The sequence below is a fragment of the Ovis canadensis genome, chromosome 14 (genome assembly GCF_042477335.2).
Source record: "Ovis canadensis isolate MfBH-ARS-UI-01 breed Bighorn chromosome 14, ARS-UI_OviCan_v2, whole genome shotgun sequence".
Classification (NCBI taxonomy): Eukaryota; Metazoa; Chordata; class Mammalia; order Artiodactyla; family Bovidae; genus Ovis; species Ovis canadensis.
In genome coordinates, this window is record NC_091258.1 from 73,855,942 (window position 1) to 73,883,640 (window position 27,699).

General features: G+C 41.9%; 1 protein-coding gene across 1 annotated transcript in view; it reads right to left on the minus strand.

Moving 5' to 3' along the window:
• Positions 1 to 5,160: 5,160 nt before the first annotated feature.
• The window catches only part of LOC138419222 (zinc finger protein 665-like), a 39,615-nt gene continuing 17,076 nt past the window's right edge, over positions 5,161 to 27,699 (minus strand). Inside the window, exons 3-5 of the mRNA XM_069551774.1 lie at positions 24,672 to 24,742; positions 21,317 to 21,443; positions 5,161 to 10,372 (exon numbers count right to left, since the gene is read on the minus strand). Coding sequence (XP_069407875.1) covers positions 8,100 to 10,372; positions 21,317 to 21,443; positions 24,672 to 24,728 — 2,457 coding nt within the window. The 5' untranslated portion in view covers positions 24,729 to 24,742 and the 3' untranslated portion in view covers positions 5,161 to 8,099. The remainder of the gene's footprint in view (positions 10,373 to 21,316; positions 21,444 to 24,671; positions 24,743 to 27,699) is intronic.

Here is a 27,699-nt window from a genome sequence, read left to right on the forward strand (position 1 = left end):
GATTCTGGGAAGTGGACGGACACACGGTGTCTCCTTTCGACCTTTCCCGAACTCTTCCGGTTGGTGGTGGCTTGTTAGTTCCGTATTCCTTATCAGGATCTCCTGTCATAAAACAACTCATGCAAATAGTTACTATGGTGCCTGGCCAGGGTGGGCAGTTTCAATCAGTGTGCTTCCTCTAACAGGCTGAGCATAGAGAAATTGATGCTTTTGGATTCTGGTGCTGGAGATCAGTTTTGAGAGTCCCTTGGAGAACAAGGAGACCAAATCAGTGAATCCGAAAAGAGACCAACCATGAATATTCATTGGAAGGACTGATGCTGAAGCTGAGGCTCCAATATTTTGGCCACATGATGCAAATATCGGACTCATTGGAAAAGACCTCGAGGCTGGGAAAGATTGAAGGCAGGAGGAGAACGGAATGATAGAGGATGAGACGGTTAGATGGCATCACCAACTCAATGGACATGAGTTTGAGCAAACTCCAGGAGACGGTGAAAGACAGGGAAGCCTGGTGTCCATGAGGTTGCAGTGAGTCAGTCATGACTGAGCGACTAAACAACAGCAACAACATCACATCACTGATAGGGCATAGACTGGGAATTTGTGGAGGGTGTGTCTGGTTTTTTCCCAGGGAAACAGGGGGCCTAGTGGGGGTCTCAAATCAGTGATAATGGGGAAGGGTGGCTCTTGGCAGTAACCCTTTTCCTGGAAGTGAAGTGGCAGAATTCTTTAATCTTTGCTTTTTTCCATAATTACAGGATCTGAAGTAAGCTTCAACTCTGTCATCATAAGCTATAATACCAAGAAAAGTCAAAGAAGATAAATGCACATGTAATAGTTTAAAAATGGAACCTTAGGAATATTAACCCAATAATAATAAAAAAACAACAAAGGCCTGAGAACCTCGGTGTATGTACCTTAGAATGTCGGTGAGGGGTGCTGCATGTTCCTTTGGGCTGTGTTGTGTCTAGTCCTGTCACGTCTTAGAGACATCAGTACATGTTGAAAGACATTCCTCTGAATCAACAAGTCAGAGGTCTAGGTTGAACCAGAACCCAGAGGTTATACTGACGCCAAACTCTTGGCTCTCTCTGCACAAATACCAAACTGAAATACTTGAAGTACAAACACAGAGACAGTTATGGAGGAGTAAGAGTGGCTTTCTATATGTGCGAAGCTAAAAGGTAACACTTTAGGCCCCCTCCCTGGTGAGTAGGGAGAGGCTATATCGTCCGCTAGGGATATATGCTAAGGATCAGGGCAGTAACAGTCTTTTATTCTTGTTTCCTCTGCTAAAAGGGAACACTTTAGGCCCCCTCCCTGGTGAGTAGGGAGATGTTATATCGTCCGCTAGGGATATATGCTAAGGATCAGCGCAGTAATAGTCTTCTATTCTTGTTTCCTCTGCAAAGTTGTAAAAGGATGGGGTTGGTGACAAGATGAAGTTTTGTGCAGGGTCTTAGGTGGTCTGGTCTCCTAATCAATACGGTGGTAAAGAATCCACCTGCAAGTACAGGAGACTTGGGTTCGATTCCTGGGTCGGGAAGATCCCCTCAAGGAAGAAATGGCAACCTATTTTGCGTCCAATGGGTCACAAGAGATTTGGACACAATTGACCCGGCGTGAGCATCCTTGTTTGATTAGCAACTGTTCTGCCCCTTGGAACTCACAGAAGGTCATGAAGGCTGCAGTCCTGCCTATAAGAAATGGGAACCAAAAAGGCCTCTGTGCCCGGGAGCGCCACAGGGCCCTACTCTGCAGCTTCAATACTAGGAAAAATATTTTCCATTTTGCCATTTCTCTGGTGATATGGGAAAAAAAAGTCTTTGCACAGCATCCTGGATATTATGTGTATGATTAGACAGTAATGAACTATCATACTGATGTAGCTAAATTATCCCCTCATCTCCTCTTTTACCAGCTGTGCTCTGGTGAAGAAATAGCTGGTGAGAATAAGCCTTTCTTCATTAATAAAGTGAAAAAGCAGTCAGTTGTTTTCTGTGCCCTGAGAAAGCAAGCTGCGTGTGAATTGTCCACATTCCAGATGCAGACAGTACGCACGGATGTGGACAGATGTGGTGTTACCTTAAAATGGTTTGGCCAAGACACCTGGGGGAAAGTCTTCATGAAATTCCAACAGTAGATGTACTGAGGATTTAGCACATATGAAGTAGTAAACACAAACTGAACTGAATTATCCAAGAAATACTCAACATTGTTGGGAAAACAAAACTAAACACCAAAGTGAATGGGCCTGGAAATTATCATACTGAGAGGGTAACACGCAGGAAGGTCAGGGGTCCCCAAATGGAGGATATAGGCTGCAAGTGTCAATGTTTTTTATCTTTCTCTAAGCGGCAGGAGGCGGAAGCAAACTACAACTGTCAGATATTTTTCCCTTCTCTATTCAAAATTTTAATTTTGTAAATGAGGTTTCTCTTAAAATTCTGTGTTGGTATGACGACACCTGGTTCCACCTGAACTTTTCTCAAACCTTGAGCTAACCAATTGATTTTATTATAGAAATGCTTTTATTAAGCTATGTTAATGAACTATGTACTTACCCTAGACTCTTCAAGTCGGTTTGCTAAAGAGACTCAGAACAGATAATGGCTCAACAAACCAGTATGTTTTACTCATACAATTGTTCTCCTAATCTATGTCAATGAAACACTTTATTTGCTTGGAAACTTGCCTTTCTTCAAGATTCATGTCAATCGTTTTATGGCCCGGGACAACTCACCTTGTGCCAATGTTATCTCAAAATGCATGTTGTGGGTGAGAGACCTGGGGCCAATCTCTGAGTTTTGAGACATTTCCTTTCTCCAATTAGCAGCCTGCTAAGTAGCTATATAACATTCCGCTAAAGACTAGAAGGGAGGCACTCTTTCTGTCTCCTTCTGATGTCTATGTCAGAAACTTTGTCACTTTTATACTTTAATAAAACTTTGTTACACAAAAGCTCTAAGTGATCAAACCTTATCATTGGCCCCGGATTGAATTCCTCTCCTCTGGATGCCAAGAATCCCAGAGTCTTTCACGGCTCAGCAACCACCTTTCAATACTAAGTGAGTAAGTCAGAGAAAGACAAAGATTAGACATCACATATATTTGAAATTTGAGAAAAGATACCAATGAACTCATTTACACAACAGCAACGTCTGATTGTATACTACAGGGAGCTCTGCTCATGTTATGTGGCAGCCTCGATGGGACAGGAGTTGGGGGGAGAATGGATACATGCATGTGTGGCTGAGTCCCTCGGTTGTCATTTATCCCGACCCCTTGAAAGATCTGAATCCTCTTGGGACCCAGCAGTATCCTATACCCATACCCACCTCACCCCCCAGTATAAATCCACCTCACCCCGACTCGTCTTTGCTCTTTTATTTAAATTTGAAAGGAGTAGAGTAGGTTCACAATGTTGTATCAGGCATAGAGCGAACTGAATCAGTTATATTTAAAAAATTATTAGAGGGAAAAAAAATCTCCTTTAATGAGAACTGCACCCTTCTTTATAAAAAGTGTTTCTGTTTCATGCTTGTGATGACATAGCTTCAAATACTTGAGAAAAACTTGTATAATAATATATATTATATATATTACATAGTATATAATTATATATAGTAGTTATAGTTATATAACTATATAATAATATATAGTTGTCAATATTTCCTCAATGTACCAGTGCCAGTAAAGTTGATCAGTCATGTCCGACTCTTTGCGATCCATGGACGGTAGCCTACCAGGCTCCTCCATCTATGGAATTTTCCAGGCAAGAGTACTGGAGTCGGTTGCCATTTCCTTCTCCAGGGGATCTTCCTGACCCAGGAATCGAACCCAGGTCTCCCACATTGAGGGCAGACAATTCACTGTCTGAGATACCAGGGAAGCCCAATGTAATGGAATGTCAAATTACTGTATGACCATTGGAGGGTAATTAGGCAATTTACGGAGAAGGCAGTGGCACCCCACTCCAGTACTCTTGCCTGGAAAATCCCATGGATGGAGGAGCCTGGTAGGCTGCAGTCCATGGCGTCGCTAAGAGTCGGACATGACTGAGCGAGTTCACTTTCACTTTTTACTTTCATGCGTTGGAGAAGGAAATGGCAATCCACTCCAGTGTTCTTGCCTGGAGAATCCCAGGGGCGGGAGAGCCTGGTGGGCTCTCTATGGGGTCACACAGAGTTGGACACGACTGAAGTGACTTAGCAGTAGCAGCAGTAGGCAATTTACTTTAAAAAAAAATTGTAATCTATTTTTCTCGTTTCTTTGTTGTCTGGAAGCACTGTCACATGTAAACAACAAAGCAGAGTATAAAATATAACGTTTTCAGAAGACATTAGAATTTTCAGCAAAATTATCAACTATGCACTATTTGTAAATATTTCCGTGTATTAACTCAAGTCCTAAAGGAATTGTCTGTCTTCATAGTTATAGGGTACCTACTATGTCCCGTCAGTCTTATGTATGTGCATTTTTCATGTTCTAAAATCTCAAAACAACCCACTGAGGTGGATTTGTTAGAGTAAGTCAGGGAAGAAATGTAAACTAAACATTAAATCTTGGTCACAACATGTGGACAGAAAAAATTATGCTAAGGAAAAACTATTGAAAAAACAAAGTGTGGTGTGATTTGAAACAATAGCACTGAAATGTATATTGCCATATGTAAAACAGATAGCCAGTGGCACTTTGATGTATGAAGCAGGGCACCCATTTTTTCCAGAATGCTCCAGGCTCCAAAAAACATGTCACTGTTACCCTTATTTCCAAAGTTTTTTATTTCCTAATTTTTGCATCTTTATTATTCCTATTTTCACTTCATGTAAATCAGGCACATACTTTTTAATTTTATTTGGGCACAAAAGATAACATTGGGAAATATCATGTAGTGCACATATAAACGGGGGGGGGGGTAGGTTTTACAGGGCCAGAATCTATAATTGCTCTGCTATGGACAAAGTGTGGAGAGAATAACTCAAGTGTGTATTGTTAGTATATAGTCCCAAAATTGTCTATTTGATTTCACCATGCAAAGAAACTCTTAAGAGATTCTTTCAACCTTGACAGTCTTTGGTGCATTGCTAGTTTCTGATATGAAGTACTGAGGTGCATTAAAATTGTGTTGTTGAAAGAAACATGATCCATTCAGAGTTATGGATAAAATGATACAAATTTTATTAGAGCACAAGACTTATAATACATTCTGAATAAAAGAGACACATTGTAAATGGCAACAGGTAATGATGAAGCAGATCCATGGGCATCCTCTTTCTGGTTCTTTTGATTAACATTTTTCAAGAAAACTGCTTTCTTCAATTTCCAAGAATAAGTTTCCATTAATCATTTACACACAACAGCAATTGCTAGTTAAGGGAGAAAAGGACCACCATTTCCCTGGTACTATTTCTCCGACACAATCAGTCCCCAGTAACCTGTCAACTCCCCTCCCATGAAAAGCCCAAGTCCCTCAATGTCCAGCCTGCTGTTTGCATGGTCAGATGGCAGAGCATTCAGTTCTTTAACCACGGTGACCTGTGTACAGAAGGGCACCCTGAACATGATGAGCATGCTGACTCATCTCATGGTTTTATATGGTTCTCTGTCCCTCGCTGATCCTAATTCACACACCATCGAATCTGATATCTCAGTGTCCCTGTTTTACCAGGATAGATAGATATAAATGAACCACACCTAATGAAGTCAGCCCCTTCATCTTACTCATTTCTTTGCAGAGACCATCATGAAAGTCTCTAAGAAAGCTATAAGAATTTAAAACTTTCAGGAAATGAAGAACAATAATGTGACATTCTCAAGAAAATTCAAGTAATTAAACACACACTGAAGATAATGGGCCATTTTCACACATGTGGTTGTTTCAACATACTTGATTATTCTGCAGTAATATCCTAGGTTAGTGCTGGAGAACTGAAGATTTATTCCTCAAATGAATTCTCTCTTCTGTGATCTGCTGTAAGAACTGTCACAAAAGATGGTCAAATTCATTACAATTGTATAAGGATTCCCTTCAATATGAATTTGGGGGGGGGGGAGAATCTTGAGGAAATATTGTTTTCTTAAACATGTTTCCAAATTCGGTAGTGTAGTTCCTGACATACATGAATCACTTCATTATGCCCATGGTGTGAATAGTTCATGGAACAGACCACACAATATTCATTACCTGTCAAAGTTTGCTCTCCATATATATCCTCTCATGTTCCAGTTTTGATCTTTGAGTTAAAGCTTCAGCATGCACATTACTTTTATGTGGTTTCTCAGAAAGACATATATTCTGAAGTCTAGTGTACTCTGAACCCTCCAGAAAGCCCTTGCCCATCTATTTCCAAGACTCCTCTTCACTGTGGAGTCTTGTCTAACACTTCAACTCAAGGTGAAAATTTTCCACTCCCATTACATTTGAGCATTGCTCCAGAATGTTCTGAACTTAGACATTCGTAAAACTCTTCGCACAAATATTACATTTGTGTGGTTTAACTCCAGGATATATATTCTTACACACCTAAAGAGTGAGCAGTAACTGTGAAAACTTCCATAAAGCATAAAGTATAAAACTGCCAAAGTATAAAGTATTTGGTGAATCCTGAGTTTAAGGCAGTACCTAAAGGTCGTGCCATATTCTGTACACTGGTAAGGTTCTCTCTAGTATGGATCATCTGATGGCTAGTGCAATGTGAGCCCCAAGTAAAGGTTCTACACACTCGTGCCACTTGTAAGCTTTCTCTCCAGAATGATTTCTTTACTGAATCCTGACTTAGGACTGTTTTCTAAAAGCACACTCATTACATTGATATAGTTTCTATCCAGTGTGAATATTCTCAAGAAGCCTAAGGTGTAAACACGTGACAAAAGCCTGGACACACTGACTGCATTCGGATGGTCTCTCCAGTCCGTCACCTGATGTCTCTTGAGGCCTGAATGCCACCTGAAGGATTTGCCACACTCTTACATTTGTGTCTCTGCATTATGAATTCTCTGCTGATGGGAAAGATGAGACCTGTTATTGAAGCCCTGGCCACACACATTATATTTACATGATTTCCTCCAATGAGGGACAGACTGTGCTCTAAATGTATGGATTCTCACCAGTATGAATTTTCTCATGTGTTGTAAATAACTGAATGCCTTCCAAAAGACACCACATGCACTGTGTGGGTAAGATTTCCATTCAGAATTAATTACGTGATGGCTAGTTATGTCTGAACACAGAACCAAAGCTTTGTGCCACCTACCACATTCGTGGTTTCCTCTGGTTTGACTTTTCTGAGGGTCAAAAAGTTGATATACTTTATGACTGAAGGGTTTGTCATATAAATTCCATTTATGTGGTTTCCCTCCTGTATGAACTGCCCAATGATCAGTTGAGGCTGAATATACACTAGAAGCTTTACCATATTTCTTTCATTTGTATGCTTTCTATACAGTATGAATTCTTTGATTAATTATAAGGCCTGAACTCTGACTAAAGGCTTTGCTACACTCATTACATCTGCACTAAAATGTTTCTCATAATTGTTGTATTTGTAACATTTTTCTCCACTATGAATTATCTGATTTCTTAGATGGTCATTTCAAGCACTGCCCACATACATCACATTTCTATGCTGTCTCTCCTGTATGAACTGCATGATGGTGAGGCTAGCTGTGCAGTAAAACGTTTGTCAGAATGGTTACGTTTGTAAGTTTTCTCTCCAGTATGAATTCTCCAATGAACTGCAAGGTTTGCATTTCAAGGCCTTGCCACTGAGATCACATTTATATGGTTTCTCTCCAGTATGAATTCTCTGATGAATTCCAAGCTGTGGGTTTCCAGTAAAGCATCAGCCACACACAACACATTTACACGGTTTCTCTCCAGTATGAATTCTCTGATGAACTGCAAGGTATACTGTTTTACTAAGGGCCTTGCCACATACATCATTATTTATATGGTTTCTCTCCAATATGTTTCCAATGAACTGCAAAGACCTGCAACTGAAGACTTTGCCACATAAATTACCTTTCTACACTTCTCCGCCTGTATGAACTATCTGATGGCAATTTAAGGATGACTGTGCACTAAAATGTTTGTCCTAACTGTTACATTTGTAACGTTTCTCTCCAGTATGAATTCTCTTATGAATTGAAAGGATTGAATTTCGACTAAAGGCCTGTCCACATACATCACATTTACATGGTTTCTCTCCAGTATGAACTCTCTGATGAACTACAAGGCCTGAATTTTGACTGAAGGCCTTTCCACACATATCACATTTATATGGTTTCTCTCCAGTATGAACTCTCCGATGAACTACAAGCCTTGCATTTACACTAAAGGCCTTGCCACACACATCACATTTAAATGGCTTCTCTCCGGTATGAATTCTCCCATGAATTACAAGTTTTGACTTTTGAGTATAGCCACGGCCACATACTTCACATGTATACGGTTTCTCTCCAGTATGAAGGGTCTGATGCACTGTACACCTTGCTTTTTGACTAAAGGCCTTTCCACACACATCACATTTATATGGTTTCTCTCCAGTATGTACTCTCCGATGAACTATAAGCCTTGAATTTACACTAAAGGCCTTGCCGCATAGATCACATTTAAATGGTTTCTCTCCAGTATGTACTCTCCGATGAACTACAAGCCTTGAATTTAAACTAAAGGCCTTGCCACATAGATCACATTTATACGGTTTCTCTCCAGTATGAACTCTCCGATGAACTACAAGCCTTGCATTTAGACTAAAGGCCTTGCCACACACATCACATTTATATGGTTTCTCTCCAGTATGTACTCTCCGATGAACTACAAGCCTTGAATTTAGACTAAAGGCCTTGCCACATACATCACATTTATATGGTTTCTCTCCGGTATGAATTCTCCAATGAATTACAAGTATTGACTTTCGAGTATAGCCACGGCCACATACTTCACATGTATACGGTTTCTCTCCAGTATGAAGGGTCTGATGAACTGTATACCTTGCTTTTCGACTAAAGGCCTTTCCACACACATCACATTTATATGGTTTCTCTCCGGTATGTACTCTCTGATGAACTACAAGCCTTGAATTTACACTAAAGGCCTTGCCACATACATCACATTTATATGGTTTCTCTTCAGTATGAATTCTCTGATGAATTAAAAATATTGACTTTTGAGTATAGCCACGACCACATACTTCACATGTATACGGCTTCTCTCCAGTATGAACTGTCCGATGAACTACAAGCCTTACATTTACACTAAAGGCCTTGCCACACACATCACATTTATATGGTTTCTCTCCAGTATGAACTCTCTGATGAACTACAAGCCTTTCATTTACACTAAAGGCCTTGCCACACACATCACATTTATATGGTTTCTCTCCAGTATGAACTCTCTGATGAACTACAAGCCTGTCATTTACACTAAAGGCCTTTCCACACACATCACATTTATATGGTTTCTCTCCAGTATGAACTCTGCAATGAATTCCAAGGTGTGACTTTCGAGTATAGCCACGGCCACATACTTCACATGTATACGGTTTCTCTCCAGTATGAAGGGTCTGATGAACTGTACGCCTTGCTTTTCGACTAAAGGCCTTTCCACACACATCACATTTATATGGTTTCTCTCCAGTATGAACTCGCCGATGATGTTGTAGGTGTGTATGCTGTTTAAAGCAGTGGCCACACACATCACATTTATATGGTTTTTCTCCAGTATGATTTCTCTGATGAACAATAAGGGTTGATTTATCATTAAAAGCCTTGCAACATATGTTACATTTATATGCTTTTCTTCCTGTATGGATTCTTTGATGTCTAGTGAGTTCTGAGTCCTGAAGAAAAGTTATGTTACACTCATTACAACTGTAAGATTTTTTCTTGTGTGCTTCCTGGTCTGGTACCAGTTCTGAGGGATGTATAACAGCACTCTCTTGTTTATGAGAATTGCCTTTACGGACACTACGAGTTCTCTGAGGTGGTAAACCTGAGGTGCTACTGTTGATATTCGCCACAACCTGACTACATTCAGAAACTGTCCCTTCAGATTCAAGTATCTGCAACTGATCCTGAAAGCTTGATCCATGCCTTTCAACAGGCTTATTTCCTGCATCACTTCTACTATCATGAGCTCTTCTATCAGTGAGATTTTTGTTATGGGATAGAGAGGTTTCTCTGTCATTTCTTTCATCATCTGTCCACAGACACTCAAAATCATGCATACTTTTCTGTTTCTTTCTGAGGAAATAATCTTCAATATCATGGCTTTCGGCTCTTCCAAACACCACTCTTCGAAAAATTTCTTCTTTACCACTGTCTCCTTTTGTCTGTAATTTCTTGATCATACGTATTTGAGACACATCTACGAAATATAAAAACCATATGCATTCTATCAATTACAATTCATAAACAAATTGTTTCATGCTGAGTACATGGTATTACACCAAAAGGCATATCCATGCCGAACAGAATTACGCATCTTCCCAATGATGATGTTAAAAATGTTTGAAACACTAAACAAATAGAACTCTTTAAAAATCAAAGAGCAATCACATGTAATCCAAATTAATTTTAGGGTAGCCTAGCTTCATAGATACAATCAGAACATATTGTTTCCAAACTCATGTCAGTTCTCAAAGAAAAGGGTATTTTCGCACCATGACTTCTAAACTCATTCTTCTTGGTAGTAAACACACTGTTGTCTCACAATTGAGGAGAAAATATAGCATATTGTACACACTTTATGCATACTTATACATAAGTAAACGGTAGAGAACAGATAGGACTTGGTAGTAAAGAATTAGCCTGCCAATGCAGGAGACATAGGATAGGGAGCTTCAGTCCCTAGAAGGGGGAGATCCCCTGGAGGAGGAAATGGCACCCACTGAACTATTCTTTCCTGAAAAATATTCCATGGATAAGGAGCTTAGCAGGCTACTGTCCATCAGATCACAAAGAGTCAGACAGAACAATCGACTGAACAAGCAGTCATTAATAGGCAATACACTGCAATGGTAAATAATCCCAAAGAAGCACTATAATGAATAATGGAAAACATAAATAGCAGCTGACAACTGTTCAGGAAATTCCCTAAAATAATGGAAAAAAAAAAAAAAAGAAAACTTTTCTAAATACCTCTTATAAATCGATCAGTAGATAGACGTATAGGCATTTTATGACATTGACAAGTTGTTCATGTCAGTAACACTGTGTAATACATAAAGACCATCTCATCTTTAAATAACAAAATATTAATAAATGAAACATTTTCTACTTGAAGAACAGTCATTCAGCACAGAGATTCCCTATCTATACAGTAACTTTAACTTACTAAGTTCATTGGTTCCAAGATACATGTCAAGGAACAAGCTTTGGGGCCTCCCTTCTGGCTCAGAGGTAAAGAATCCACCTGGTAATTAACACAGGGCACAAGGATTTCATCCCTGATCTGGGAAGTTCCCACATACCTTGGAACAACTAAGGCTGTAGGCCACAACTCTGTGGTCCAGAGTTTGGGAGTCACAACTACTGGGCACAGGCATAGAGCCCACACACGGTAACAAGAGAAGGCATTAGAATGAGAAGCCCGTGTACTGTAAGTAGAAGTAGCCCTTGCTTGCCACAAGTAATGAAAAGCCCCTGAAGCAACAAAGACCCAGTGCAACCAAAAATAAAAAACATTTTAAAAATGTAATATATTGGTATGAAGAAAACCAATATTATTTGAAAACCTACTAACCAGAGTCAGAGACAACGCTCATAAAAATGAAAAGTAAAATAAAAACATACCAGATGTAAAGTAGACAAAGAGATGTCACAATAAGCAAGACAGGAAGTAAATATATTCTTTAAGCAAAAGTAATCTTTGAGGGAAATTCCCTGGTGGTCCAGTTGTTAGGACTACACACATACACTGGAGGGGGCACAATTTCAATCCAGGAATGGGGAACTAAGATACCACCTGCCACATGGCACAGCAAAAAAAAACAAAAAGACCCAGTGACTTCTGACCTTTTCTGTAAAACAGGCAACATTCTATGCCACCTAACAGCACTAATTACCTCAATTTTACAAATAAAGGTAGTGGATTCACAGGGTTCCTGTACACAACTCCATGGAATATGAACGTAAATGAGCAAAAGCAGGACTGAAACCAAGACTTATAGATTCATCCATGCTCTGAACCACCAGGGCCCACTTGGGCAGAACAGAGGACAAAAAGTTACAATGAACTCCAGGAGTGTAAAAAGGAAACTTCAGATCAGACACAAGAACTGACCTGTGTAATTGTGTTACTCAGCCATACTTCTTGGAAATTGTTTCCAAGGCACCAACAAGATATCAATTCAGGTCCTGTCTAAGAGAGGACCTCAATCAATATCCACTGTCCTTACAGGTTTCCTGAGTTACAATCACAGAAGATCCAAACCACATTCCTGTTACACACACCCCTGAAGGATCTGGCAAAAGTAGTAACAACAAGAACAGCTGAGGGCTCTGAACAGAAAGACAGGTTGAAGGCAGCTCTGTGTAGGATCTGAGACACCAAATGCAACTGAAGAGCTTCCAGTCTTCCCCTTCTTCCAGTGAGGTCTCCCAAGTGCAGCAAATAGGAAGAGAACCAGGCTGGGTCCGAAATAATCTCTGGAGGTGTCAGCGCTGTTCTACAGGACCAAAAAGCAGGCATCTGATGGAATCCAGCACAGAAGGGGGACAAAGAGGAAACAGATCCCTTTGAAACACCTCATCACATGCTTCCCATAGTCAAGCAAAAACATTGACAGGAGTCAAATGACAGATTGTTACAGATCATATAAAGACTTTGCCTTTGGGGACATCTTTTTTTAGAGGTCCACTTTGCATAAAAACTCTTTTTTTTTTCCCTAATTAAATCATTTTCTTCATTTAGCAACAGCCACTTGTAAGTCAGACCTGCTTTCTTTCTCCCTAATAAAATGTAATTTTCTGGTAGGAGACTGATGGGATCCAAGTTAAACGTCTTGAATGTGTCATCTCCCCCTTTACATTCCCTGAGATAAGAGAGATGTGGGCTCCAGTTGAGGAATTTACACCCAACAAAAACAGGGTAAATAGACAATAATTCTCTAATCTCAGGGAATAATTATGGCGAGGACAAAGAAAGGAAAAAACCCTGTTTGTTAAGGGAGACACTACACATGCCCAGAAAGGCTGCTTGGAGTCAAAACTCACAGGATAATCCCAGGCCATAATGAGTCTTGCTCCTCCCAGAAGCCTTCACTTTGAGATCCAACTTGGCTAAGGTGTGCATGCACACTCCAGGGAGGGTCCTGAGACAAATTAGCCAGGGCGAATAAACAAGGTGATGGGCCTGAGGGAAGATGAGGACCTGGAAAACTGCCCCTCTGTAAAGAATTTACACTTCCCAAAGGCATCTCTCTCTCTCTGAGGTTGCCCATGTGCCTCGCCACATGTACTTTTCCTTTCAATAAACTTTGTCCTTTACTCTTTATCATCTGCCTCATCATCTGAATTTGTACCTAACTAGGCAGGCCAGACTAGGGACCTTAGCCCTAAATGTTGGCTCCTGTGGTCCAGGGGTTAGGAGTCTCCATCTGGGAAATTAAGAACTTGCTTCCAGCTTCCGCTCGCTCCTACTCACTGCTATGAGCATCCCAAATCAATTTCATTGCTCATACCTTTTGTTACTAAAAACACAGATCTTACTTTCCTTAAGCAACCATGAACTGTCCTTTATATTAGCATTTTATAGAATGGTGACCATAAATACCAGTGATAACTTCTAAAAACATTTGCTTTCTTATGGAAAACATCTCAGGGTAGCAGCAAACATATTAATAACCCAAAATCTCTTTAGTTTCTCTATGACAGGAAATTATCAGTAATCAGTGCCTATGTGTGTGCTAAGTCGCTTCAGGCATGTACAACTCTTTGCAAACCCATGGACTCTTTTGCAAACCCTGCCAGCTCCTCCGCTGGATTCTCCAGGCAAGAATACTGAAGTGGGTTGCTATTTACTTCTCCAGGGATCTTTCCGATGCACGGACTAAACTCTCGGTAATCAGTGTAATACAATAAAAGCATTACACAGTTTGAAGACTCAACTTATGTCTGTCTTAGATGAGCAAACAAACGTTGTTACTAGATATTTAATGGTGACTATTTCCTGGTTCATGTGCATCTGAAATACATTTAGGTTAATTTCTCATAAGTGTTTGATTTGTAAGTGCTTAGTTTTCCTTTTTTAAAGCCAACTGAATTAGATCTCACTTACAAAGTAACCTCAGCAATATTATCCAAAAACAAAGACACACAGTGTGACATGCATAAATCCAGACACACAGATGGACAGACAGACACCATAGTTTTCTGCTTGAGATTTAAAATGTCTCTTTGACCTTTTACTTTCCCCTTGGTTTGAAATTCTAATTTGTGCAAGGTTGAGGCCTCAGGCAAAGTGGGTTCCGTATGTCAAGGACTTGGTTGTGTGCTGTGTTAAGCTGCTTCAGTCATGCCCAGCTATCTGCGATCCCATGGACTGTATCCCGCCAGGCTGCTCTTTCCATGGGACTCTCCAGGCAAGAACACTCGGTGGGTTGCTATTCCCACCTCCAGGGCATCTTCCTAACCCAGGGATCAAACCCACCTTTGCCACACTTGCAGGCAGGTTCTGTACAATTAGAGTCATCTGGAATGCCCTGGTAAAGGTTACCTTCAGGCGTTTTTCTAGGCTAGCTGTCTCAACGGGTTAGTTGCTTTTAACTCCATATGCAAAAAGAACCAGTTGTGCACTTTCAAAAAGAAAAAAAAAAAAAATGATTTCAACCAGTTTTTTCCAGTTTTTTCCAACCAGAATAGCACATTTATCCTATGTCAAAAAACTTTCCTTTCCTTTCCATAGTCATAGTTTTATAGCTAAAATACAGATCAAATAGTGCTGAAATTGACAGTGAAAATAACAGCAGATGGGGTGATAAAAATCTTGGATTGTCCCTCTGGGGAGATGGGGGTCTTGGATTGTTCAGAAGAAACTGAAGGGGAAAAGAAACATCCTAAAAAAAAAAAAGAAACATCCTAAAGTGGGGGGCAGGACTGGGGTAAGCTGGCCTCATCCTCCCCAGAGAGACAGGCAAAGTTAGAAGAGGGCCAGCTGATGGAGAGGGAGACAGAGGGCTTGGGAGGGGTAAAAGGCCACAAAAGGACAAAGAATGGAGAAAGAAAGGGCAGTGGGGGACACTACTAGAGCTGTGGGCTGGCTCAACAGAGAACTGACTTAAAAAGTGAGGATTTGATCAGCCAAAATATAATTTTCACACTGTAATATGGACAAACATCCTCACTAATCACATAATTATTTTTCCAGTAACTTCGCTAAGACAGTTTTAAGTTCGCTTTATGTACTTCATGGTAGGAGACAGGAGGATCCAGCCTCTCATCCAACAGGGCAGATTCTTATCCTTTCTCAAGGGGCAAGAGTCATGAATATTCAGTAACTTCTAAGGGCTCAGCCCTGTTTAATTTATGGTTCCACTTCTCACACAATCCAGAGAAGATGTCCCATATATTAGCTAATGAGTAACAAGGTGAATTTTCCCATCCAGAAATAAAAACGTCATAAACCTTAATCTCTTGCTTCTTAACAAGTGGTGTTTTGTCTCACAATTCCTGCTCACAGTGCCAATTAATGCCTTGCCAAAAGTTTTCACTTTTGTCTCAGGTTCCAAGGATTTGTTAATAGGACACTCATTCTATACAAATAAATATTCCAATGTTTATTAGAGAATTATCTAGCTGACTTTCAATATACAAAGTAATCCAACCAGTTTGTCCTAAAGGAGATCAGCCCTGGATGTTCACTGGAAGGACTGATGTTAGCTTTGTCTAATTCAATGAAACTAACCCATGCCGTGTGGGGCCACCCAAGACAGGTGGGTCATGGTGGAGAGGTCTGATAGAATGTGGTCCACTGAAGAAGGGAATGGCAAATCACTTCAGTATTCTTGCCTTGAGAACCCCATGAACAGTATGAAAAAGCAAAAGGATAGACTACTGAAAGAGGAACTCCCAGGTTGGTAGGTACCCAATAGGCTATTGGAGATCAGTGGAGAAATAACTCCAGAAAAAATGAAGGGATGGAGCCAAAGCAAAAACCACACCCAGCTGTGGATGGGACTGGTGATAGAAGCAAGGTCCGATCCTGTGAAGAGCAATATTGCACAGGAAACTGGAATGTTAGGTCCATGAATCAAGGCAAATGGAAGACGTCAAACAGGAGATGGCAAGGATGAACGTTGACATTCTAGGAATCAGTGACCTAAAATGGACTGGAATGGGTGAATTTAACTCAGATGACCATTATATCTACTTCTGTGGGCAGGAATCCACTGGAAGAAATGGAGTAGCCATCATGGTCAACAAAAGAGTCCGAAATGCAGTACTTGGATGCAATCCAAAAAATGACAGAATGATCTCTGTTCGTTTCCAAGGCAAACCATTCAATATCCCAGTAATCCAAGTCTATGTCCCAACCAGTAACACTGAAGAAGAGGAAGTTGAACGCTTCAATGAAGACCTACAAGACCTTTCAGAACACCCAAAAAAGATGTCCTTTTCATTATAGGGGACTGGAATGCAAAAGTACAAACTCAAGAAACACCTGGAGGTACAGGCAAATTTGGAATACAGAATGAAGCAGGACAAAAGCTAATAGAGTTTTGCGAAGAGAATGCATTGGTCATAGCAAACACCCTCTTCCAACAATACAAGGGAACACTCTACACATGGACATCACCATATGGTCAACACCGAAATCAGACTGATTATATTCCTTGCAGCCAAAGATGGCGAAGCTCTATACAGTCAGGAAAAACAAGACCGGGAGCAGACTGTGGTTCAGATCATGAACTCCTTATTGCCAAATTCAGACTCAAATTGAAGAAAGTGGGGAAAACCACTAGACCATTCAGGTATGACCTAAATCAAATTCCTTATGATTATATAGCAGAAGTGACAAATAGATTTAAGAGACCAGATCTGATAGATAGAGTGCCTGATGAACTATGGACAGAGGATCCTGACATTGTACAGGAGACAGGGATCAAGACCATCCCCATGGTAAAGAAATGCAAAAAAGCAAAATGGCTGTCTGGGGAGGCCTTGGAAACAGCTGAGAAGAGAAGCGAAAGGAAAATGAGAAAAGGAAAGATATAAGCATCTGAATGGAGAGTTCCAAAGAATAGCAAGGAGAGATCAGAAAGCCTTCCTCAGAGATCAATGCAAAGAAATAGAGGAAAACAATAGAATGGGAAAGACTAGAGTTCTTGTCAAGAAAATCAGAGATACCAAGGGAACATTTCATGCAAAGATGAACACAATCAAGGACAGAAATGGTCTGGACCTAACAGAAGCAGAAGATATTAAGAAAAGGTGGCAAGAATACACAGAAGAACTGTACAAAAAAGATCTTCACAACTAAGATAATCACGATGGTGTGATCACTCACCTAGAGACAGAAATCCCGGACTGTGAAGTCAAGTGGGCCTTAGAAAGTATCACTACGAACAAAGCTAGTGGAGGTGATGGAATTCCAGTTGAGCTATTTCAAATCCTGGAAGATGATGATGTGAAATCGCTGCACTCAATATGCCAGCAAATTTGGAAAACTCAGCAGTAGACACAGGACTGGAAAAGGTCAGTTTTCACTCGAATCCCAAAGAAAGGAAATGCCAAAGAGTGCTCAAACTACCGCACAATTGCACTCACCTCACACACTAGTAAAGTAATGCTCAAAATTCTTCAAGCCAGGCTTCAGCAATACGTGAACTGTGAACTTCCAGATGTTCAGGATGGTTTTAGAAAAGGCAAAGGAACCAGAGGTCAAATTGCCAACATCCGCTGGATTACTGAAAAAGCAAGAGAGTTCCAGAAAAACATCTATTTCTGCTTTATTGACTATGCCAAAGCCTTTGACTGTGTGGATCACAATAAACTGTGGAAAATTCTGAAAGAGATGGGAATAGACCACCCGACTTCTGTCTTGAGAAACCGGTATGCAGGTCAGGAAGCAACACTTAGAAATGGACACGGAACAACAGACTGGATCCAAATAGGAAAAGGAGTACGTCAAGGATGTATTTTGTCACCCCACTTATTTAACTTATATGCAGAGTACATCATGAGAAATGCTGGGCTGGAAGAAGCATAAGCTGGAATCAAGATTTCCGGGAGAAGTATCAATAACCTCAGATATGCAGATGCTGCTGCAGTTGCTGCTGAGTCGCATCAGTCGTGTCCGACTCTGTGCGACCCCAGAGAGGCAGCCAACCAGGCTCCCCTGTCCCTGGGATTCTCCAGGAAAGAACACTGGAGTGGGTTACCATTTCCTTCTCCAATGCATGAAAGTGAAAAGTGAAAGTGAAGTTGCTCAGTCATGTCCAACCCTCAGCGACCCCATGGACTGCAGCCTACCAGGCTCCTCTGTCCATGGGATTTTCCAGGCAAGAGTACTGGAGTGGGGTGCCATTGCCTTCTCTGCGGATATGCAGATGACACTACCTTTATGGCAGAAAGTGAAGAGGAACTAAAAAGCCTCTTGATATAAGTGAAAGAGGAGAGTGAAAAAGTTGGCTTAAAGCTCAACATTCAGAAAACGAACATCATGGCATCTGGTCCCATCACTTTATGGCAAGTAGATGGGAAAACAGTGGAAACAGTGTCAGACTTTATACTTTTGGGCTCCAAAATCACTGCAGATGGTGATTTCAGCCATGAAATTAAAAGATGCTTACTCCTTGGAAGGAAAGTTATGACCAACCTAGACAGCATATTCAAAAGCAGAGACACTACTTTGCTGACTAAGGTCCATCTAGTTAAGGCTATGGTTTTTCCAGTGGTCATGTATGGATGTGAGAGTTGGACTGTGAAGAAAGCTGAGCACTGAAGAATTAATGCTTTTGAACTGTGGTGTTGGAGAAGACTCCTGAGAGTCCCTTGGACTGCAAGGAGATCCAACCAGTCCATTCTAAAGGAGATCAGTCCTGGGTGTTCTTTGGAAGGACTGATGCTAAAGCTGAAACTCCAGTACTTTGGCCACCTCATGCGAAGAGTTGACTCATTGGCAAAGACTCTGATGCTGGGAGGGATTGTGGGCAGAAGGAGAAGGCGAGGACAGAGGATGAGATGGCTCGATGGAATCACCAACTCCATGGACATGAGTTTGGGTAAACTCCAGAAGTTGGTGATGGACAGGGAGGCCTGGCGTGCTGCAGTTCATGGGGTCGCAGAGAGTCAGACATGACTGACTGACTGAACTGAACTGAAAAGACAAGGAAATAGAAACAGCACAGGATACATCACCAAATTGGCTTCTGACCAACATCCACACTGGAACAGCCCTGGAAGTCCCAGGACACAGCACATCTGGAGTCTCAATTGCTAATAGACCCCCGGCAGCCTGTCCACTCCATGAGTGGGGCTTTAATACTACAGTTAGGGGTTCCTGCTTATCATCCCAGGATGCAAACTGATATCATCAATCTGTGAGGAAACAGCAGCTCTGGTTTCATCTTAATGCTGTTTGTTTTGTCTTATGAAACTTAGATGTTCCTCAGCCTGGGGCTGGGTTGGTCAGAGCCTCTTTGAACAATCTCAAAGGTGAACGAACAACCTTAAGATTTGTGTGCTAACTTATCTATGGTGCTGCAAGCCTTGCACTCACAGCAGGCAGTCAGGGTACTCACAGTCAGGGTGTGTCCAGGCAGGTTGGAGGCAAGCACAGAGGAATGCACTGCTTTGTCTTGAAGCCTGAACAGGACTATTTATTTAATTTCCCTAACACCCTAGTGGCCACATGGTAAAAAGTTAGGTTGCCAATGCAGGAGACATGAGTTCAATCCCTGTCCTGGGAAGATCTCACATGCCAGGGAGCAACTAAGCTGAAGGACAGATACTGAGCCTGTGTAGCGAAACTACTGAAGCGCGTGTGCCTAGAGCTGGTGCTCCACAACAAAAGAAGCCACTGCAACGAGAAGCCATGCACCCTGCAAGCAGAGGGTAACCCCCACTTGTCTCAAATACAGAAATGTCTCAAATAGAGAAATGGCCATACAGGAAATAGACACCCAGTACAGCCAAACAAAAAAAAAAAACCCAAAAGCCTTGCCTTTGTCTCTGTGGGCACTAAAGCACCACTGGAGGGTGATGTATATTTCACAGGTCAAAGAACAGAGCAGGAAGTTGAAGAGAAGAAAAATCTCCTGTGAGAGTTCACAAACACTAAATATCTGTTTTCTCACAGAACTCTTGCACTTCAAGAGTTTCCCAAACACAGTGAATGGTGTGGCTTCCTCTCTGTCCTTGTGACAGCTGACCTGAAATCACACTGTTGATTCTTTCCCATTCATCTGATTTTCTGCTACTTAGCACCTCATTCTCCACAATCCAGGGACCTTTGTCATGCTACAAAATAGTTATGATTTAGGTCAGAATCAGAAATTCCTGCTCAGAAGAAATGTCATACTTGGCTTCTTCCAGAATCCAAACTTTCTTTTTTTAAAAAAAAAAAAATGCATTTTCTATCTTTAATAATTTTGCTTATTCATTTAATTTGGCTGGAGTGTGTGATCATTGCTGCTTGGACTTTTCCCAAAGTTGGGCAAGTAGGGGTTACTCTCCAATTGCAGTGTTTGGGCTTCTCATTTGCTTTGGCTTCTCCTGGGTACCATGTAGTTGTCCTATGTGGGCTCAGTAATCACAGCTTCCAGGCTCTAGAGTGCTGCTTTAGTAGATCTGGCCCACAGGCTTAGCTGCTCTGTGATGTGGGATCTTCCAGACCAGGCATCGAACCTGTGTCTCCTGCACTGGCAGGTGGAAAATCCCAGCTCTTTTGTCAGTCAAGAAGTGAGAACATTATGACGGACAGAAAAATATTTCACAAATTAGTTTACTATTTGCCTCCTTTGGAATGCACAGGGAACAGTATAATATACAGTATAGTATGTATCAGATATCTAGTTCCTTTCCAAGAGTTACTGAACCAAGAACACAGGGGTATAAAACAGGCAACTGGATATTTCAAAGTTTGAAATCAGTTTTATAAACACTCAAGCTCTGGAAAAACTCCTTGTGTATCACACAGGGGGGCAGGTCATCAGAAGGAAAGACAAGTTTGAACTCCCAATGCCAAACACGAAGCCTTACATGTCTGAGTGAACAAGGTTTTCCGCTCAGACAAGAAAAACAGGGCTCCCAGAGAAAATGCAGATACACCCCAAAGTAGATCCCTACTTCAGAGGGAAGTGATCCTCACCCACAGACAGCAGGTTCCTGAGGGTCTCCACCATCACGTCCTTGTACAAGGTCCTCTGGGCAGGGTTCATACAGTCCCACTCCTCGGGAGTGAAATCTATGAACACATCCTTGAAGGTCAATTGGGCCTGAAATGAAAATACATTTCACCAGTGGGCCCTGAGGAGGGTTCTTATTTTCAAAGAAAAGGAGAAGAAGTGAGACAGGTGAGGTCAATTCAGCTCAAGTAATATTCTGATAGATCCATGCAAATCTATACGGAGCAAATTGCTGCTCTCTGATTTCCTTTTTATTTTCATAAGATGATGATATCCTCCAATCAACATGAATTCATTATGGGTGTGGACAAGACAGGAAAAATATACAAATTCCAATCAACAGTGGGTCGTTGATGCAGAAGTGTTACGTTCTACACACTGAGTGACATTCCCTATCTACATGAGTTACAGCAAGACTGCTGTCTTCAGAGAGGACAAAGTCCACATGGCTTTAAAAGAACACAGACTGTGATGAGGCTGTCATCATCACACTGATGAGAGGTATCTCAACACTTCATACACACTAAGCATTACTCTAAAGCCTTTAACCATATGAACTTGTCATCAACATAACAGCAACAGTAGAGAAAGATCTGTGTCCATCTTACTGGGGAGAAAGCTCTGTCACTCTAATAAAGAGCTCCCATCAAACAGTTAAGAGTAAGGCAACAGCACCTGAGCTCAGGTGGTTGGGAGAGACAACTGAACCTAAGGAATCAAAGAGTTAAGTAACAGTATAAAAGACCATCCCCAGGGAGTTCCCGAGAATACCTGAAACAAGTTCAAGGGAGCTGAAGTGCAATGGAACAGCATAAATAGTCACTGTACAGGGTCACCCCCCCTACCCCCTCAACCCACACCATGTCAGTAATCTGACTACTATTTACATTATTCATGTGGTGAGGTGGAAAATATTAAAGGCCATGGAATACACACTTAAGATGCAACTACTCTAAGCATAAACCATATTTATGAGATGGTTTTGTAATAAAATCATGGAGTGACATACCCATGCACTCATGCATGCACATGGAAACACACAATTGATTGAAACAAGAAGAGCTGTCTTTATTTTTTCCTTTCATTCAATCAAAACTTACTGAGTATCAACTCTGTGTCCCTAACTGGGAGAACAGTAGTGAACATGATGGAGCTTACCATCCATCAGCCAGCCGGCCAATTACATCCATAATTTTAACATCACTATTGTTATATGTGCTCTGAAACAGGCCTGGTGCTAAGAGAAGATTCAACAGAAAGTCTTGACCTACATGGAGAAGTCAGACAAGGTCTCTGTGAGGAAGAAACACTTAGGATTGGCAAGGTGGGAAATGGAAGAGTTTTATAAGCAGAGAGAAGAGCCTGAGTGCTCTGACACAGGAAGCTATTTACTGAACAGAAAACCAGCCAGTGTGACTGCAACATGGGAATGAAGATGGGGTAATGCCAGGTAGAGGATGATTTCTGCAAGGCATATAAATTGAGGATGTTATTTCAGAAGCAACTGGACATGACTTAAGAATCTGCAGGAGGAAACTTAGAGGTTTAGGTTTGTTTTTCAGCAATCACTCTGCTATGTGAGAAGGTTGATGTTTAGTTGGTTCAGTCATGTCAGACTCTATGGGACTCCATGGACTGTAGCCTGCCAGGCTCTTCTGTCCATGGGATTCTCCAGGCAAGAAAACGAGTGGCCGGCCATTCCCTTCTGTATTTAGGCATCTTTGGGACATTAAAAGTGAATCAAATGTAAGTTTGATTCAGTAAGTTTGTTAACATTCTATTTCCTTTTTACAGCTTATTTGGTTTGTTTATGCTGGGCCTTCGTTGCTGTGATCCAGCTCTCTCTACTTGTGGCTGCACTGCATGGAGTTGTGTCTGCAGTGCCCAGGCTTCTCATTGCAGTGGCTTCTCTTGTTTCGGAAGACAAGCTCAAGCATGCGGGCTTCAGTAGTTAAGGATTCCGGGCTCCAGAGCACAGCCACAGCAGTTGTTGGGCATGGGCTTAGTTGCTCTGCAGCATCTTCCAGGAATTGGGATGGAACCTGTGTCCCCTACATTGGCAGACACATTACTATCCACTGTATCACCAGGGAAGTCCTCAACATTATTTTATAGTATTAAAAACATAAAAAGTAGTACAAGCAGAAAATAATACAGAAAATACTTTAACACCAATCTGTATAAAATACCTGTATTTAAAAATAATATGATGGCGTCCCCAGTGGCTCAGTGGTAAAGAGTCCACTGACCAATGTAAGAAACACAGGTTGTTGCCTGGTCCGGTAAGATCCCACATGCTGAGGGCAACTAAGCCCGTGAATTTCAATTCCTGAGCCAGAGCTGTAGAGCCCAGGAGGTGAAACTACTGAAGCCGGCGTGCTCTAGCGCCTGGGCTGCAAGACAAGAGAAGCCACCACAATGAGAAGCGTGCACACCGCAACCAGAGTGGTCACCACTCTCCAGAACTAGGGAAAAGACGAAGCAACGAAGTCAGAGTACAGGAAATTAATATATTTTAAAAATCATAATGTGATTTTTATCATTTATTTTAGGTATGTACTTATTAACAAACCCAAAAATTTATTATTTTAGTCCACTAAGAAAATACTGAATCAAGATTAGTAAAGTTGGAATATTGTCTCATGGTCCAGTGATTAAGATCTATCACTTTCACTGCAGGCTTTCAGGTTCGATCCCTACTCATCGAACTAAGACCCTGGAAGCTGAATCATGTGCTCAGAAAAGAAAGGAAAAACTTAGTAAGCCCGATTTCACAGTTTAAATTAGATGGTGTAACGAAACACTCCCTAGCCCTGACATCTCTTTCTGAACGTTCCATTCCATCTCCAAACACTTAAGTTTTCAGGGAGGTGCTCATTTAGTTTTAAATGTACTATAAAAAGTCAGAACTGATTTCCCCTCATTGGCCTCTTTGGCAGATTTTACTGTATACTGTACATGTTAATACCTGAGGTCCACCTACAGCTTCTTTACCCTGATTGACAAGAGAGCAGACAGCGCATCCACATGGGCCCTAAGCAACCCCTGCTGCCCAACAGCAGGAGACCCTGTCTCCAACCCGTGGGTGAGAAGCCCTGCCCAGGACGGTGCCCAGGGGAGCCTCCTCACAAGGGCCAGGTCACCAGGTCATGGGGAGACGGGATCTAAGTGGAGACAACTGGCCCTGAGGGAAGGACCCGGGTGAGTGTGCATGTACAGGAGTCAGACAGGATACTTCAGAGTCAGACACGATTAGCGAGTCCAGAGACGGGCATTTCAGGAAGGGAGTATGAGAATCCACTGAGAATATGACCTTACCGAAGAAAGAGCCATGCCTGACTCCTGTTCTTTCCTCTTCTGGGCTACTTCATCCATGAGTCTTCACAGTTCTATCATGAAAGTAGAAAACATGCTGTTTAACGCTTAGAGTCAACACATCCCCTCCCTGAGACCCAACCACATACACAGAGAACCCCTCACAGTGTGGAACAGACAGTCCTCTGTGCCCACTGTCTCAAGAGGGACTCACGACAGTCAACTCCCGCACAGAGTCCAACATGGGACTTTCCCACACTTCCCCTCGGATCACACTCCCCTCCTGGTGAGGTCTTATGTACACAGAAGCAGGGGGCACCTCCACTGACCCCATGATCCCCTTCAGGTCACACAGCAGGCCCTGGTCCAGCCCCACTCAGAGCAGAGTGCCCTCCGCTCTCCCAGAGCTTGATCTCCGCCTCAGAAGTGGAGGCTAATTGCCCTGGTGCTCAATGCAGGATCCAGATTGGAATCATCCGCAGCCTGTGCACATTCCTGGGCAGAGACCCCGCTCGAGATCTTGAGGGGCGTGACTTTTGGGGGAGGGGTACAAAACATGCCCGGGCAAAATGCCTCATGATCTCATGAGAAGCCTGGGTTGATCACTAGTGAAGATTAAGGCCAGGCCACCTCCCACTTTCTTCTTTTCCAGCTTTACTGAGACTAACGAGAAGGGTTATGTGTACATACACCATACACCATGTGATCATGTGACACGTGTACCCTTTGAAATATTTATCACAATCCACGAAGCAACACATCCATCACCTCCAAATGCCCATGTTCTGTGTGTGGTGAAAACACTGACGACGGGGTCTCCTGACAAATTCCCAGCATGCAGTAATAGAACAGGGTTAACTATGGTCAGCGTGCTGCACACACCTCCCCAGGACTCAGTCATTTTATAACTCAAAGTCTGTACCACCCTTCGACCAACATCTCCTCAACCTCCCCACCTCCCAGCCCCAGATAACCACCATCCCACTGTCTGGTACTAGTGAGTTTCACTTTTTTACATTCTACATATAAGTGAGCACATACAATATCAGTCTTATCCTATCTGTCCTAATTCAATTAGCATAATATTTTCTACATTCATCCAACCTCTCCCACGTGACAAAAATCTCCATCTACACTGGAAGGGATAAGAAAACGTTCCTCAGTGATCAATGCAAAGAACTTAGAGGGAAACAATGAATGGGAAAGACTAGAGATCTCCTGAAGAAAATTAGAGATACCAAGGGAACATTTCACGCAAAGATGGGCACAGAAAAGGACAGAGATGGTATGGACCTAGCAGAAGCAGAAGATATTTAGAAGATGTGGCAAGAATACACAGAAGAACTGCACAAAAAAGGTCTTCACGACCCAGATAACCACGATGTTCTGATCACTCACCCAGAGTGAGAAATCCTGGAATGCAAATTCAAGTGGGCCTTAGGAAGCACCACTATGAACAAAGCTAGTGGAGGTGATGGAATTTCAGCTGAGCTATTTCAAATCCTAAAAGATGATGCTGTGGAAGTGTTGCACTCAATACGACAGCCAATCTGGAAAACTCAGCACTGGCCACAGGACTGGAAAAGGTCAGTTTTCATTGAATCCCAAAGAAAGGCAATGCCAAAGAATGTTTAAACTACTGCACAATTGCACTCAGCTCACATGCTAGCAAAGTAATGCTAAAAGTTCTCCAAGCCAGGCTTCAACAGTATGTGAACTATGAACTTCCAGATGTTCAAGTTGGATTCAGAAAAGGCAGAGGAACCAGATATCAAATTGCCAACATCCACTGGATCATCAAAAAAGCAAGAGAGTTCCACAAAAACATCTATTTCTGCTTTATTGAATAGGCCAAATCCTTTGACTGTGTGGATCACAACAAACTGTGGAAAAATCTTAAAGAGATGGGAATACCAGACCACCTGACCTGCCTCCTGAGAAATCTGCATGCAGGTCAAAAGGCAACAGTTAGAACTGAACATAGAATAACAGACTGGTTCCAAATTGGGAAACGAGTTCATCAAGGCTGCATACTATTACCCTGATTACTTAATTTACACGCAGAGCACATCATGCAAAATGCTGGGCTGGATGAAGCACAAGCTGGAATCAAGACTGCCAGGAAAAATATCAGTAACCTCAGATATGCATATGACACCAATCTTATTGCAGAAATCGAAGAACTAAAGAGCCTCTTGATGAAAGAGAGAGAGTGAAAAAGTTGGCTTAAAACCCAACATTCACAAAACTAAGATCATGGCATCTGGTCCCATCACCTCATGGCAAATAGCTGGGGAAACAGTGGAAACAGTGACAGACTTTATTTTGGGGGGCTCCAAGATCACGGCTTATGATGACTGCATAAATGAAATTAAAAGACACTTGCTTCTTGAAAGAAAAGCTATGTCTATGACCAACCTAGACAGCATATTAAAAAGCAGAGACATGACTTTACCAATAAAGGTCTGTCTAGTCAAAGCTATGGTTTTTCCAGTAGTCATGTATGGATGTGAGAGTTGGAGGATAAAGAAAGCTGAGTGCCAAAGAACTGATGCTTTTGAACTGTGGTGTTGGAGAAGACTCTTGAGAGTCCCTTGGACAGCAAAGAGACCCAACTGGTCAATCCTAAATGAAAGAATTCCTGACTATATATTGGAAGTATTGATGCTGAAGCTGAAACTTCAATACTTTGGCCACTTGATGCAAAGAACTGAGTCACTGGCAAAAACCCTGATGGTCAGAAAGACTGAAGGTGGGAGAAGGGGGTGACAGAGGGTGAGATGGTTGGATGGCATCACCGACGCGATGGACATGAGTTTGAGTAAGTTCCGGGAGTCGGTAATGGACAGGGAACCCTGGCGTGCTGCAGTCCATGAACTGGCAAACAGTCAGACATGGCTGAGCAACTAAACTGAACTGAATATGCCATTACAAATATGTGTGTATATTTGCCTGGGTTATCAATGAGCTCAGAAGGTAAAGAATCTGCCAGCAATGCAGAAGACCCAGATTTGATCCCTTGGTTGGAAAG